Raw genomic sequence first — 15,978 nt, forward strand, 5'->3', positions numbered from 1 at the left:
AGAGCTTCGCCGGAGCTCCTTCGACTCAGTTGCTCAAGGCCAGGATCTCATGACCAGATCTTATCAGCAAAGCTGCCTAATTTCTCGTCGGTTGGGCAAGTAGAAGCTGCTTTGTACGGCTAAGGGAGTCAGCGGGCGTCAATCAGATGCATTCAGACGTGGACATGCAAGAGTGATGGGCTGTTGCGGAGAAATCCCAAATCTCCCCAAAGTCAAGGGCCGAAGCAACTCAGGTAGCGCTATCAATCACAAGGTCGGAGTACAGGTGGGTTTCCACAATGTTGCTTAACTGGTACTATGTACCACAGCTGTCCCATTTCAAACTTGGCTGCTGTAGAATGTCCTTGAAAGGTACAACCCGACTGTTAGTAAACCCCAGTAGCCCATCCCTGGATGATGCAATTGCACCCCATTCTCGTATTACATCTTCAAACTTGTCGGAACTGAAATCTGACAGAGCTCACGAGCTTAGAAGGCTCATTTGTTCCAACGACGCCAGCCACCTATTTTCCCATGGCAAATTGAAGTCATGACGACGGACGTGACCAGACAGGACTGAGGGGTCACTTTGACTGGCCCAGTCGCACTAGTGAGCCCACTGCTGCTTGCGGCTTCCATGTAACAGGGATTAACAACTGACTTGAAAGTCCAACTCTGCATTCGCGACTTTAGACCAACTATGCTTCTACGCTGGAGCCTGAGTATACAACTACTTGGAAGGAACAAGTCTTGCATGCCGATATTTGTTAGCTATTAAGAAAAGCTTCATCCTTTATTTACTCTATGCGCGGAATTTTAATGTATGTAAGCGAGCTGCAGTCCAGTTGCTGGTTCATTGAATATGCCTACGAACCTAGGAATGTTGTAATTTTGATCCTGCTGTTCAATAGGTTTTTAACTCGCAGTAGTAGGTTACGTGTTCTTCTCTTCCACCTTGCTATATGGCAAGATGACTATTGCGCACCTGTCTACGGAGAATGCGATGGCTTAGCTCCATATCCCCCGACTCCACCTCAGCTACTAAAGTTCATGCCTGGCAGGTGTTTCTTCTCCATGAAAAGTTACGTGGTCATCTTAGTTCTGGAGCGCCCCCATTTGGTAAAGCCGGTAGGAATCGGAACTATAAAAGAACAGAGACTCTGAAGGTGTATATGCATATGCCAGTCCGCTGAGGGGTTGTATAGTACAGCCATTGAATCCTTGACGCCACGCCGATGCAGCGGTATAACTGCCTTCTAGCCCATAACCCCTTCCCAGGTTTTGCCAACCCTATGTCCATGTGCCGAGCAACCTGTCGGAGAGTCCAACAGCAGCTAATGACCACTGTTCATGTGACCTGAACGCCGTGCTTTTGTCCCATAATTCCCAAATCCATGTCAAAAATACAACGACTGTATAGTAACCACATCATGATATAGTTGATGCTGTGATAGTAGGTGCACCAAGCATGAACCGGCTATGAAGCGGCAGCGATGGGGATCTCAGCCGGAGCCGGTGAGCTGCCAGCCATTACGCTCGGTGGGACGCTTCGTTGCTCGCCGTCGACGGCACTGTTGCTGTTCTCGCTCTTGATTTGGCTACCGTCCTTATTGTTCTCCTTGTTGCTGCTCTCGGCCGAGGCACTGGGCTCCTGAGACGCAGTGTCCGGTTGAGGTTTGGGAGGTGCAGCCCAGCGAGGGATCTCCCACAAAACTCCAGTGAAGCTTTTCAGTCTGAAGCCGCCCTTGGCCCATTTCCGACAAGGCTTGCCCGACCGGTCGAGCGCTCGGAGATTGGCGTTGATGTTTCCTTGATTTGCCTTTGGGCCGAGCTTGTGATATGTACTGCCGTTCGTTCGGGCATTGGGGTCGATGGTGCCATCCTCTCTGTAAGATGTGTTGGTGAATTGATGCAGGCAGTGTGGGATATCCGCCAGTTCGCATGGCAGCGACGGCAAGCTCTCATGCCGCAACGAATGGAGATGGAATAATGTCACTTACAGTCTGGCCTTCTTCTTTGGACCGGGCTTGCCTCTAACCTTTGGCTCGCCACCATTCGTGCCAGGGGCACTTCTCTTGACACCTTTCTTCTTGGGAGCTTCCGTTGGCGGTCCCATGGGAACGGCAGACGGCGTGCTATTACCAGCCGGCGTTCCCGGATTCGACTCGGAGGCATTATCGCCAGTCGATGCGGCAGCAGCAGTCTCGGTGGGCAGCGTCGTCGAAGTCGCAGGAGACTCCTTGACGGGCGATAGTTCCTTGATCGAAGCGGGAGAGATGATCTTTCGCAGTCGGTCGGGGGACACCTTCAATGTGCTAAGCAAAGACGGCCTGCCAGCCGACTTGCGACGGTCCTTCTCCTTTGCAGAAGCAGAATTCTTGCTTGCAGCCGGCATGCTGATGGTCTGGTCTGGAAAAATGCAGGTGAGTAGGTGAGTATTGATGCTCTGCGTGGGCCTGATGAGGTGGTGGTGCCGATGAGGTTGACGGAAAGTTGTCGCGATAGGCGAAAGGTGAAGTATTTGTCTTGGGCGACGATGCCCAGCTGGTGAAGTTTGTGCAAGTTTGGTTGGTCTTCTTGACTGGTAAAGGACGAGTGCGTGCCAGGCGCAGTGATCCACCTGGCTGGGTGCAAAGGGTCGTGTGCAAATTTGGCCTCGGTGTTAAGACTGATGGCGTGGTGATTCCGTTCTCGTCTGGGTGCGGTGTACTATGGAATGGGAATGGGGATGATGGATGAAGGCGATGATGGGGTGATAGGATTATTTATTATGGGGGGAGCCATCATGCTCTGGTAGGTTTGGGGCTTGGATCTCATTTCTGTGAACTGGTCTTTTTGGGCGCCGAGCGAGCAGGCGGCGTGACAGAGACAATAAAAACGGGATACGCTCATGCTTGCTTGCGCTCACAGAATTGCGAAGCGTCTCCTTCGCGCTCTTGGGTAAGCGAGAGTGTGGTTGAGTGCCATCCCTGCATGGACCAGCTGCTTGCCCCTGCACTTTCTCCGGAAGGGACCAACCACCCACGCAACCATCCCGACTCAGCTCGATACGGCAACATTTTTATTCACGACTCTGACGCTATCCCGTTTGCGAAACTAAATCCATCTCATCATTCAGAGTTGCACGCAGCGTACGCAGCGTAATCTTCATGCTCCACTGGTGCCAAGAGGTCTCAAACTCTCGCACTCGTCCACCCCGTGAGCGATGTGCCCTTACGCTACATGAATAGCGGCAAAATCGTGAAGAAACTTGTCAGGCTTGCATTTCATTTACACAGCAAGATGCTGACGTTCGGTATTCTACACTAACGAGAGGCCGGAAAGATTCTTGCTCTTCTCCGTACCGGCTAGGTGCTTTTACTTATATCTCAGGTCGGAATGTGGTTTGAGAGTCCGACCTGACAGTCAGTCTGGGACCATGAAGCAAAACCAGCATCATCCAAAGTTACTACAATACCCTGCGGCCGACGATCGCTAGCCCGTGCATCGCTCTTGCAGGCAGTCTTCCGAAATAGAATTTCCACGACGCCTGGTACTTTCACAGATGACAGGCATCCTGGGCTTACCCTCCCATCATTTTGCCCACCACTGATGAGTCGCAATGTGGCTGAGAGAAGCTGCCGCAAACTTCGTGTTTCAATGCATTGGGCCGCTTCTTTGATGACAACAGCAGAGTTGGCTGGAACACTGAACCGAAGCGGTCATGGCATTTGCCGGCCATCCCGCCCACAACTTTGATTCCGGATTTTGAAGACGCGCACGCTAGCAGTTAAACGGCAAGTAAGAAATAGGGGGCAGCTGTTGGTTTTGGAGTCAAACACCAGCCCCCAGGTTAACTTGCATCGGATCCTGCATTTGTGAAATGGCGGACGCATTATCGTCACATCGCCCACGAGCAGGGACGAACTGATGGGCTTTGGCCGTCCACTCGCCCCCAGCACTGCAGTGCACAACTCTATCACGGAATTATTTAAGGTAAGGCTGCTTCGCATCTCACGATTAGCTCAATCAAGTCCGAAACCAGCGATGATTGAACGTCAACAAAGACGCGAGAGTATAAACGGCGCACCAAGGGTGTAATATATGGGGCAGTGTACTAGACCAGGTCTAACTTGATGATCCCACCTGAGTGTGCCCTTGATTTTGTTGTCTACCTGGTCAAGGTGATGGACATGGTCGCCTCAAACCTTCACGATTTCAATGGAGCGACCTTTCATGAGTTGGAAGGAAACATGTTTACGGAGCAATAGATTGCCTAGGCCAACTTTCGAGTTCTTTTCTCTAGGCTCTCACCATGCCGAGTCTAGAATCAGGTCATTCACTACTTCAGATAATCCTAACAATCGCCGATACAAATGAGATTCTCGTATTTTCGTTCCGCAAGGCTGTGTTCTTTTTATGGTGCGATTGGTTTCGACCAACTTGTTTGTCTTTACTGGAGCGTCCGGGTCGAATACAGAACAGAAACAGTGGCCTGCCATACTGCGACGAGCTCGAGGCGCTAATGGCTCCAAGTTGGTGCCTCTACCAAAAGTGATGGGGAATCACAGCAACCGTATATCTCGTAAATTCGACCGCATCCCTTCGGATGACATACCTATAAAAAGAAGTTGCCCTTCAAGGTGTTAGCACTGAGATGGCGATCTTCAATCTGCCACCCATCGCAACTCCTTGCGCACAATTTCCACTTAGAATGGAGCAGGAGTTCGCTGCCAGACTAGGTATACACGGAATCCATATGCGAAACATACTGTCGTAGGTAAGCAGAGAGATACAGCTAACACCACGACTGTAGTATAAATCCACGAGGCCCAGATGATCACACTCGATGTCTTACTCCAATTCTCCTAGGTTCAGTTGTCGGGATGATGAACAATGGATTATGTCTCGAATAAGCAAGAATGGAGCCAACAGGCGATCCTGTGTTTATGGCCTTCTTTCAACTCGTCTCGACATCAAGACCAACATGAATCTAGTCGACCTTCGGACAAAGGTAATGAAAGTCATGCCACCTACATTATGTTATCTTCTACACAACGAGTACGAGGCACTTGATATTACGAGTAGCTGCCAGCTTCTTCGTCTGGTTAGCTATCTTTTCTCGCCTCTCATTACTCTACATTTGTGTGTGCCTTTCTGGGTGTCATATTTCTCTCTCCTGACTACACCACTGCAATCATGAAGATCTACCTGAATTTCGCTTATATCTCTGTCGTTTTTATCCACCTTCTCTCACTAAGCCTGGGTGACTTGTCTAACCAAAAACGCGTTGCTGGTAATGGAGAAACGAACCGTCGAGAACCTCACACCAGACAGGAACAGTTCCCCGACGCGAGGGCATGGACGAGCTGCCAAGCAGATCCGACGTGCCCAGCCAATATGGCACACCCACGTCGAACCTTTGGCAGCCATAATCATCATCTTGAGAAGAGGAATGCTATTGAGAAATCCGATATTGATGAGGCCATGGGAAAGCTGGAGAAGTCTCGTGAGGACTTCCGCAGTGCGGCAGACCAAGCTTATCTGCACATGATCGATGCTCGGTTGCTGCTGCAAAGTGTATCCATGGTCATAGAAATCAACGATACACGGACCATTACACCTACGTCGACGCCGGTGGCGATCAGCCAGGATGACACAGCGTCCTGGGCCGGAACAACATCAAGGGGTACTGCGGACACCACTGACTTCTTCATAACACCCACAGAGGGCACCTTTGACGATAGCTCCCAGGCTCTCCCCAGCTCTTCAACTTCCAGTCCGAGTTACTTCCCCCAAACTCGCACTAGTTCCTCAACTTCCACTACGCGTTACTCTACAATAACAGAGGCAGACGGAGACCTCACCTTGGTTCCCATAACCCCGAGTTCCAGCCCAACGTCCAGTACCGCGAGTTCGTCACCTTATACATCTACAAAAGCATATACCAATTCCAGGATGTTCTCATCTTATTCATTTATGCCTTCGGCATCCAGCAATACCCAAGACGTGGTCTCGATGACAACATCCACGACTACTATAAGGTCTACCACTACACTTACCACCACGATTACTGTGCCATCTCCAGAATCATCGGGTGACCCAGATTATATACTGGACGACGAATGTGGGCCTGATGACAACTCAGCCACACCCAATACAGCTGCGAGGTCTGGCACTGTTACTAGTTTGATTATCATCATGGGCACTTCCTCGTCCACTCCCTCGCCTGCGAACATCGCATACACATACACAACCCAAATGGGCTTTATTCAACCAAGTTCTGGTCTCTCTGGAAATGGATGGCCCTCGCGGAGTATGACATACTCGCACAGCTTGACCTATCGCTTCCCAACCCCAAACTTTCCGCTCCCGACATCGGCTCGCTTGCGATCCTCGAGTGATTCTTATTCCAGCAGCAGCACGCCTTTGGGCGGCTCGGCAATGATGGGGACCTCTCCTACAAGCAGCTTCGCCGCCAAGACAACCAGAAGTAGTAGCTCAACCAGGTATACGCCAACCCCATCAACAACATCAACTGGCTTGTCTTCACCACTGGCATCTACAACATCGTAGAGAAATACAACAACGACCGAAACAGTGAGGCTACCAGGGAGCCACCACCCATCGTCGGGCCCACGGAGTATGAAGGCCACCAGATCCTTTGGCGGCGCCGCCTGGTCTTTACCCGTACCATCCGATACGCCATGGGGAAAATCAACGGCTGCCGCAACTGAAACTTTATGCGGAACTGGTCATACCCCTTTAAGCACTCATTCTCACTCCCATGGAAGCACATCCAGCACCTTCAGAAGCTCGTTTTCGTCAAGTGCACATTCGACCCCGTGCTCAAGCACAGGCAGAAGCAGTACTTATTCTTCGTCATCCTCGTCTTCTACATCAAAATCCCTGCTACCGACTGGCTCGTTCGTTCTCTCCACCACATTCACCACGACTACGACCACGACTATGACCACTGGAACCGCCGCATTTTCGACAATGACTTCAAGCTTGACGGGCTCCAGTGGCTCCACAAGTTCCTAGACAACTCGAGCGGCGCAGCCTGGGCTCGATACGCTTAGGCAAGTTGGATGGACGGATTCCGTGAGAGCTGCTGATAGCTTTACTAGATATCCCTGCTGGCATGGGGGGTCCTGGAGCACGTGTTCCCAGGAAATATATGTAAGCATACCGCAGCATGGAAACGGGTTCGATTTGAAGTATACGAAGCTACTTCGCGTAATTGGTATTTTTGGCGTGAATGTAGACAGTTATCTCCCTTCTTCACTCTTAATGCTAGACTTCAGACCTTCATGCTATACATCTTCGATATGTATGTAAAACTCGATGTTACGTATATAGTACTATCTCTAATCCATCCAAGTCGGTAACATTGCAAACGGCGTAACAAGACGGAATAGTATGGGATGATATTCTGCATTCCAGTGTAAGAAACCAGCTATATCGTCATCATCCCACTTAGGCACGCCGTTTATTCTTTTATTAACCTAACATCTCCTTTCTCTCTTCCTTCCTTTATAGCATCATTCCCAAGCAATCATTTACTCACCCCACCCCCCTTAATCCATAAACGCAAACATCTCCAACTCCCCCCTCGCATCCGCAACCCTGACCGTATCCCTCCTCCTGGCCCCCTCGACCCTCTCCTCCGTGACCTCATATTCAGGCGGCAAATCCACCTCATCAGCCCCAACCATCATATCCACGACAGCCTTAGCACACAAAGCTGCATTCGGCATACCATGACCTGTGTAACCAGCACAAACCCATAGTCCCTCCCCGCCACCTAAACTCGACGGCACCGCACCCACCCAAGGCGCCGCATCCCGCGAATATCCCATGATCCCCGTCCACTCGAAACTCGCCTCCAGATCCTGCTTATTATTTTCCCCCTGTGCGGCGTGCACAGGCGAGGTAGTCGTCTCCTCTGGCGTACGCAGACTCAAATCCATAGCCGCGGGCAGCTCGCCCCGTAGCCACCACTTCACGGGCTCGTCCAATTCCCCATCATCCCAGACGCCGACAGCGTTGTCCTTGGCCAGGAACCTGCCGCCTCCTAACACGAGCTCTGCTTTTGGAGGCGGGCGCTGCACAAGATAGTCGTCCCGGCGCAGGGGCCGGTCCGTCGCGTCGCCCAGAATGTAGTACGTGTGTCCTATATCAAGGGGGGCTTCTCCCGGTTGCGGTTCCTGCGGCGGGAGCAGGCTGGAGACTTGGCCGCGGGTGGGGACGATGAGATCTGTGAATTGGGGGAGTAGGTGGGACGTGTACGCGTTAGTAGCTAACAAAACCGACTTGGCGGCGATGTGGCCACGAGGGGTGTGGACGATCCATTTCGGGTGCTGGCTATTGCTACTTGCGCTGCCGTCCGTGCTTGTCATCAGGTTGGCTGACGGTTCGACTTTCTGAATTCCGGTGGCGGGTGTTTTGGTCTGCAGGTTGAAGCCGCCCGCTTCGGCTGCGAGAAGGCGTTCCAGCATGGACGCTACGAGCTTGTAGGGCCAGAGGCTGGCGGCGTTGAACATGACGACTGCACCTTCGGCCTCGGGGATGCGGAGGCCCTCAAGGGTGAGTTCCTTGCGCTCATGCTCGAGGAGCCAGGCTGGGCTGCCACCTTCGCCTTTGGTGACTACTGCCACATTGGCGGCCAGGTCTGGGTAATTATCTGCAAGTTTCTCTATAACGTCCTGCACGAGCTTGAAGAATGAGGCGGAGTAGAAGGCGTGTACGCCTGTTGTCGTTTTCCAGTCGCAAGGGATTGAATACTCTTCTACTATTGACTTGATATACGAGAAGGTACGCAGCTCGAATGAGGCGATGTGCGGTTTCGCTGCGTACATGGCCGGTTGGCAGTGGCCGCCGTTCTGTAATTCTGTCAGTTGAAGGTTCGGCCATGCTCATGGATCATATCAAGTGTGATGAGGTAGGGAGGTCCGAAATAGAACTGCGCGCCAGTGTACCCCTGACGCAGGACCTATTATGCCACAGAGATGACCCAAGATCCATCCAACGAATGAATGCGCTTCTATAAGTCCATCGACCAAACTCGGCTCGAAGCTCTCATAATCAACAGATCACCTCCGACCCCTCCACCAGACCTAACAGCTTCCCTCGTAAGACCAAAAACAACAATAAAAAAAGAACTCACCCTTCCCGTAGCACCCCAACAAGCCTCCCTAGCCTCCAGCATAACAACATCCAACTCGGGCCTCTGTTCCTTCAAACAATGCGCCGCAAATGCTCCCGTAATGCCCGATCCCACAATGACGACATCCGCCGAGTGGGGGAGCTGCTCCGTCGTCCGGTGACCCATCAGCTTCTCCGACGGTGCTGAGTGCCAGTAAGATTTGGTTGAATTATCGACAGGCAATCCCGACTGGCCATTTAGAAGTTGCGTTGTTGCCATTGTGGAGATATTATGGTTGTTGCGGCTGTTGTGTGGTGATGAGGAAGAAGGCGCTGCTACTGATATGTGGATGTGCAAAGAAGAGTCGACCAGGCTACTACTACCGGGATAAACGCCCGGGTGCAGCCCGGGATTGGGCATGGAGTCGTCACACAAATATGCCAATGTTTGTCTTGGACTTTTGAGGAGTTTTATATCTACTTGTAGAGAAGACTGCTTTGAGCAAGAAATGTAGAAACGCACGGTCTGATGAGTGTCGGGGCTTCAAAATTAACCTCTTATCATTGAGGGTGGGTACTTGCGCCATCAAATGCAAGTGATATCACCCAATGTTTGTGATATCGAATTTGCCGACCCATCCAGTCTGTTCACCATTAGGCAAGCTGGTAGAGAGTCCAGAAACAAAGCAGCAAACGCCCTGTCATTATCAATGTGAATCTACTGCTGTTATGAAAGCCGCGAACATCCCACGCGTGTAGCATAATGACCCATGACCCTATGCTGCATTCTGCCTTGTGCCGCACACTGCCTTTTAGCAAACATGACCACATCCAGCCTAACCAAGCGTGCTCGCAAACTTGGCATCTCCAGCGCATCCTTTCGTGTTGTTCTTGCTTCCAGTATGTACAGCTCCAGCTTATGCTTGCATCTTCCGTCTCTTTCCGACCTGGGCCGAGAAACCAGTCTTGATGGCTGTGACTGACCGACGAGAACCGCATTGGTTGCAGGTAATGAAGTACAGACGGTTCTCACCCTTGCTGAGCTCCGTATCGGGAGATCGGCACGTCTTACAAGTCACATACTCCATGATGTACTTCCGCAACATAGACTCGATCTGCTTCTGCTGGAATCGACCTTTGATGACGAGGCGTCTGCTTCCGTCAACGGAACCGCTCGTACCCAACTCAGCGAACAAGTAAGCTGTTACGTGCTCTTCGGTTCGCTTCATGCGATGGCAAATCTCTTGGATGTTGGCAAAGATGGTCTTCTTGTTTCCTTCACGCAGACATTGCGGAGGCGGGATCTTGTAGCTCTTGGAGCTGCTCGAGGCGTGGTCAGGGTTCTTCTGGGCCAGCAGGTCGAAGAAGCGGATGAGCATGTTTCCGTAGGCAATAGGCTTCGTCTCGTCGTGGGCCCAAATGCCGGTGCCCTTGTTCATGTCGCCTGCTTGCTCATCAAGTACCTCTGCGGGCGCATCACCCTCACCACCCTCGTTCTGCAACTCGAGAGCTGCTAGCTTGGCGGCCAAATCGTCGCCACCTTCCTCCTTGGGCGCCTTCTTCTTTTTCTTCTTCTTCATCGTGAGGTCCACGGCATCCGCGGCACCGTCGGCGCCAGTGGCAGCCTCGCCCTCTTCGCCATCCTCGGTCTTCTTGACCTTCTTCTTTTTCTTCTTGAGGGTCGACAAGTCAATGGCAACTTCCTCGGCGGGGGCGTCCTCGACCGGAGCTTGACTCGGGTCAGTAAATGCTCCCAGAGCGGCGGATAACGGCGGCGTACTGGGTGCGTGGGACATGGCGGAGTCTTGGGCCACTTCGGTGGAAGCCATGGTGGTCAATTTTCCGTCTGCTTCAACGACTATTGCTTCCGAGTTGAAGACGACTGATTTTCGTTGCTTGCGATCAGGTGGGGCGGGGTGTTCCTGTAGGTTAGAAATGTTAATCGAGTTTGATCGAAGACGATGGTCGGCAAGGCACTAGCAGGGCAAGTTGCGGTGGCTTGATTGGTGAGGTGAATGGGATGTGAGTGTGGTGGAGGAAGTTTCGAGCAGTGTGGTGCTAGTGTGTCAAATATTGATGGAAGTGATGTGTATGACTCTTTCCTGCCTCTTTCTCACTGGCTGGACGTGCTTGTGTGCGTGTGGCGTGTGAGCACCGACGCTGCTAGCAATTTTGGTGGGAGAGGTGGGGTGAGAACAGGTGTTGGAGGGGGCGGATTTAGCTTTGGAGAGCCCGCCGACCAGAGCAAAATACTCCGTGACTAGAGGTGGAGAGGGGGTTTCAAACGGGAGGGCTAAATTGAACCGCAACACAATTCAAGAAACAACCTGGCCGACAACCTGGACGTTCTGGAGGAGGGACATGAGAGCTAGACGAAATCAGAACTTACCTCTGAGCCATCCATTTCGCTAGCGGCTGTAGTGTGACCTGCTCTTGGCGATATAGTTCTTGGAATGGAATTTGGTGGCGACGCGATATCCTGTAGAGTGCAGCTGGTTGGCGTACGTTTGGTGATGGAGGTGCGAGGTCGCGTATGGTTTGTGTGATGTTTGCGCAAGTATATATTTATCCTCTTCACGTCAGATAGATATGGAGGAAAAGGGCCGACCTTCGAGAAAAAAGGTGCTCGGCGGGTTCGGTTCGGGCGCAAACAACGTTTGCTGTTTGGAAACCCCACGACAGTTAGAGAGTTTGAATGAATGGCACTTTCGCCGCCTCACTAGCGGGCAGCAAGGGCAGCTTGCCTGGTTGATCGATGCTACCACTTTCTGACCCCCGCCAAAGGCTCTCCAGTTGGTTTATGTAGCCACTGGTGCCGTAGGCCAATCAGGCATCAATGCTTCTGAAAGTCGGCCTTGGCCGGTGACGATTTGCCGACGACTTGACTTCATTCAGCCGTTCAACGCCCAGATTGGCAACCAGGTTGAAACCTCCAGCTTCCGCAAACCGATCGTGTCCCTCGTCAACGTCCGTCACGGCTCGAAATCACAATATCGCAAGTATAACTTCGTCCACGAGGCGCAGGCTTTATTTTCTCTTATTCCAAGGTCCGGTGTCCTTCAATGCATGGCGTCTGGCAACAATAGCGAATAGCTCGCTCACCCTCCGTATTCCTCACCCGCCAGCTCCCGCAACACACACCTTCTACGATGTCTCTCACGGAGTCTTTCATGATTCCAGACGTATCTGTCTTGGATAATGACGATCTCGACTCTTTGCCTTCCACATCGACTGACTCCTACAACTCCGACGATGCCGATTTCGATGCACAACAGGAATGGGAACGGAGCATAGAACAGCTACAACTGCTTCTCACCATGATCTTGGTACCATTTGCGGGCAAATATCTGGGTCGAAAATTTGCATATTGGAGTAAGGCTAAGCATCTTCCCCGGCCGCGACCACATTGTTTCTAATTATTCGCAGGTTGGGCGCGATATATGGAATGGATGCACGACGTCGAAATACGCTGGACAAACGAGAAGAAATTCAAGGTCGCCGGGGCTGCTGAGGTTGCGGCAACACTTTGATAAATGACGATGCAAGGATTTGCCTACGATGAGTGCAGGCAGTACATAGGGGTTTGGCTGCCGTCGAAATCTCTATAGACGGTGCAGTACACTGGTCCCGGTGAACATAGAAGGGCGGATATCTCGCATAATGGTTGTTCCAGAAATCGAGACAACATTTTGAGCATCGGGAATTACAACATCACATCTGTCATCTTTCCAATAACTCTAGAGAATTGGGTAGGTCAGATCTCAAATTCGTGAGTGCTTTGAAGTTTATCGAACGTTTGGCTATACCGGTGCACAGACTCTCCTCGGCTTGACGAAACGCGTCTCATGTTTCCAAAGAAGCATAGGAACGTTTGGCATGGCAATAAAATAACTCTATGCCCATCTCTCTTTGCTACAATATGTATCCTTGAGGTGATATTTTCATCGTTGCCGATTTCCAGAAGCAGTGCGCTACCGTTTGAAATTCTTGGTTGCTTTCGGTGACCCACGTCTGCCAAGTCCTACTCACAGCAATTGCCTGTTCTATCATACAACTGAATCATGGGGATTCGTCGGCTGCCATCAGAGGGTTACGGAATGAGGGAGGACAACGCATTTAATTCGTTGGCCAATTCTGATTCCTCGTCTTTCCGTACACCAACATCTACAGAGGACGAGGGTGAAAATAGTGAGCTGACGCCCAAGAGTCACTACCATCGAGCAGTGGATGACAAGCGTCTACCGAGCTGGCTCTCTCCGGGTTTGGAATCATGGCTCAATGGGGGTCGCTCGCCTCAAAAACACATATTTAGGCCCGTGATGCCAGCTCTACAGTTGATTCCGCGGCGATGGCTTGACCAAAGGTTCCCGCAGCAACAACACAAAATGTTCCTCTTCATCGGCATTTGTCTGCTGTGGTGTCTCATGTTTGCCATCCTATACGACACGAGTATGGGTCCGGTCATGGTGGATGGCCTCTACCAGCCAGTACAGCAAATTGACTGCACCGACTCGTTCTGGCTGCCTGACAACGGATGTGGAATTGACGGAGCGGACTGCAGGCCATTCGCGGGCACCTCAATGGCTTTTCACTGTCCTAGTGATTGCGCTAAGGCCAAGGTCCAGACACCTCATCATGTCGGTGCTCAAAACATTGTTAATCGTCAGCTTGTCATTGGCGGCCCTATATACCGAGGTGACTCTTATATCTGCGGCTCAGCTATCCATGCTGGTATTATCAGCGACGCCGACGGTGGATGTGGTATTGTGACTCGAGTGGGTCAGACGAACACTTATCCCAGTACTCATATTAACGAAATCGAGTCCATAGCTGTCAGGACGTACTTCCCGCTGTCTTTCAAGTTTCAGCTGGACTCGGGTTTTGAATGTCAAGAGAGAAATCTGCGGTGGCTTTTGCCCTTCCTTTCGCTGGGGTTCACCATTGTGGTATTTCTATTCTCATCAAACCCAGCTGTTCCCTTCTTCACGGCATTTGTCGTTGGCTTCGTACATGTGAGCCTTGTGTCCGACGAACCAGAGGCGGGTCCACACTTGAGTCCTGTTCACGCACATCCTGGGGTTTACTCCTCTCATAGTCTATCCTCAAACCTCGTCAAACTCCTACCTGCCGCACTATGTGCTACACTCATTTACAAATGCTCTGTGCGGCCGACTTTTCGCAACTTGACAGCACATATTGAAACGACCGCTCTCTGGCTAGGGGGATTCTGGATCGGTTCATTTTCGAACCACACGTTCGAGTGGTTCCCCATCTCCCGACTTGCAGCCCGGGACATGGAGCTACAACGAATGGCTATCTCAACGGTCTTTATGGCTCTAATTCTCATTTACCAAGTTTACAATCTCCGCCTTGAGGGACGACTAGCAAAGTCTGCACCCCTATATACCATCTTCACATTGGCTCTTATTATCTACATTATCGCCCCCAGCCTGCGGCTACCCATCCACTACGTCGTCCTCCCGCTCGTCATCATGCCTGGAGCAAGCATTCAAACCCGAGCATCGCTCTTCTTCCAAGGCCTCCTGGTCGGGCTCTTCGTCCACGGCGTCACCCACCAGGGCTTCGTTCCAATTACCCATTCCCCCTCCTTATCCGTCGAAACCCCCGACTCCACCAATTTCCCAACTCCCATCCCCACTATCCTGCAACCGGAGATATTCCTCGAAGATGCGGCGTCCAACATCACCTTCGTGTGGGCGAACCCAGTCCCGCCCCTGTTCGAGGGGATCAGTATGCTTGTCAATGATGTGGAGAGGGGAAGGAGGTATTTCGGGGACGAAAATGCGCCGGAGAGCGATGATCGGTTTGAGTGGCGACGGGGACCACAGGCTGTGGTGGATTATGTCAGATTTAGTTATTTGAAGGACGGGAGGGCTTTGGGGTACTCGGAGGCCGGGATTTGGTTGGTTAATGGGACTTGGACTGGGTTAGGGGAGTAGGATTTCAATGGATACGATGACGGCGACGGCGTTTTGAGGAATGTTTCTATACACATCTATATCAGACTGTCCCACCCCCTTGTAAAAATCGTCCCGTCGCTTGCTTTAGAAACTGTTCAACAGTAGCTGAAAAATTTTCATGAGTTACCTATTCTGCCTCCTCACGAACATTCTGTGTTGAATCAGATCCGGAGTCACGCTTCACACTATAACGATGAATTGCTTATATGAAGCTCCCAATAGTCAATACTGCGTGTATGTAAATTGCAAATTGTATACGCGAAGCTAACATATGTTTTAGCGATAATGAAGCAGAATGGTGATCGTTGCATCTCCGGTTTCAAACCACCTTGACTACCTGGACAGGATTTTTGTCGCATATGGCGTCTCTAATGTTTGCGTATTTGGCTTTCATCTCAAATCCACTCACGATAAGCCAGCGTATATGCACTGCAACCCGTTGAACAATCACCAAGGACGAAGCATTAATACCAGGACACATTCGATGATGCAAGAACGAGACAGTGTTGTAAAACCGCGAGGCCTCAAATCACCAATATCTAGTCTCTGGATTGACTTGCACATTCCCAACTCTCGCGGGCATCAACAGTGACGTCACACAGGACAAGGGACTTCAAGCGACTTACACGCTGCCCGACCAAATAACGCCGTCTTTCCATTTCGGACACACCAAATAACGCACTGTTTTGATTGAGTTTCGGCAAACAGTGTAGACCTCGATGATTGCATGATCGCCCTTCCCGAATCGGCAGGTGCGTACAGTATATACAGTGTCACCGTGTCTGATCCGCTTGTGGACGTCGCCCTCTAAAATCGCTCATTGGTCAAATGGTTAGCACGGGCGCAACGCAATTTTCAGCTGTCCCAATCTGGAATGACATGCCAGGAGTGA

General features: G+C 51.3%; 6 protein-coding genes across 6 annotated transcripts; 3 read left to right on the forward strand and 3 right to left on the reverse strand.

Annotated features, from left to right (window-relative positions):
- Positions 1-1,456: 1,456 nt before the first annotated feature.
- On the reverse strand, positions 1,457-2,374 carry BCR38DRAFT_336503 (INO80 complex, subunit Ies4; the record flags this gene model as incomplete). The annotated part of the gene is made up of 2 exons (XM_040855461.1): positions 1,457-1,865; positions 1,980-2,374. 2 exons carry the CDS (start codon positions 2,372-2,374, stop codon positions 1,457-1,459), a joined length of 804 nt encoding a protein of 267 aa, XP_040719038.1.
- Positions 2,375-4,389: 2,015 nt separating this feature from the next.
- BCR38DRAFT_507941 (uncharacterized protein) lies at positions 4,390-7,265 on the forward strand. The gene is made up of 3 exons (XM_040864961.1): positions 4,390-4,972; positions 5,071-6,467; positions 6,537-7,265. Exons 1-3 carry the CDS (start codon positions 4,808-4,810, stop codon positions 7,000-7,002), a joined length of 2,028 nt encoding a protein of 675 aa, XP_040719039.1. The 5' UTR covers positions 4,390-4,807; the 3' UTR covers positions 7,003-7,265.
- A 273-nt stretch (positions 7,266-7,538) lies between these two features.
- On the reverse strand, positions 7,539-9,385 carry BCR38DRAFT_335067 (FAD dependent oxidoreductase; the record flags this gene model as incomplete). Its single annotated transcript, XM_040855366.1, has 3 exons — positions 7,539-8,325; positions 8,374-8,843; positions 9,128-9,385. 3 exons carry the CDS (start codon positions 9,383-9,385, stop codon positions 7,539-7,541), a joined length of 1,515 nt encoding a protein of 504 aa, XP_040719040.1.
- Positions 9,386-9,615: 230 nt separating this feature from the next.
- Positions 9,616-11,856, reverse strand: BCR38DRAFT_424238 (eukaryotic translation initiation factor 2 subunit beta). The gene is made up of 3 exons (XM_040859640.1): positions 11,495-11,856; positions 10,886-11,027; positions 9,616-10,834 (listed from the first exon to the last, which is right to left on the reverse strand). The coding sequence occupies exons 1-3, from the start codon at positions 11,507-11,509 to the stop codon at positions 10,023-10,025; spliced, it is 969 nt and encodes a 322-aa protein (XP_040719041.1). The 5' UTR covers positions 11,510-11,856; the 3' UTR covers positions 9,616-10,022.
- On the forward strand, positions 11,857-13,037 carry BCR38DRAFT_424240 (uncharacterized protein). Its single transcript, XM_040859641.1, has 2 exons — positions 11,857-12,477; positions 12,532-13,037. Exons 1-2 carry the CDS (start codon positions 12,255-12,257, stop codon positions 12,633-12,635), a joined length of 327 nt encoding a protein of 108 aa, XP_040719042.1. The 5' UTR covers positions 11,857-12,254; the 3' UTR covers positions 12,636-13,037.
- A 165-nt stretch (positions 13,038-13,202) lies between these two features.
- BCR38DRAFT_334525 (uncharacterized protein) lies at positions 13,203-15,065 on the forward strand (the record flags this gene model as incomplete). The annotated part of the gene is made up of 1 exon (XM_040855325.1): positions 13,203-15,065. The coding sequence occupies one exon, from the start codon at positions 13,203-13,205 to the stop codon at positions 15,063-15,065; it is 1,863 nt and encodes a 620-aa protein (XP_040719043.1).
- Between the last annotated feature and the right edge of the window lie 913 nt (positions 15,066-15,978).

Source organism: Pseudomassariella vexata (assembly GCF_002105095.1).
Source record: "Pseudomassariella vexata strain CBS 129021 chromosome Unknown BCR38scaffold_3, whole genome shotgun sequence".
Classification (NCBI taxonomy): Eukaryota; Fungi; Ascomycota; class Sordariomycetes; order Amphisphaeriales; family Pseudomassariaceae; genus Pseudomassariella; species Pseudomassariella vexata.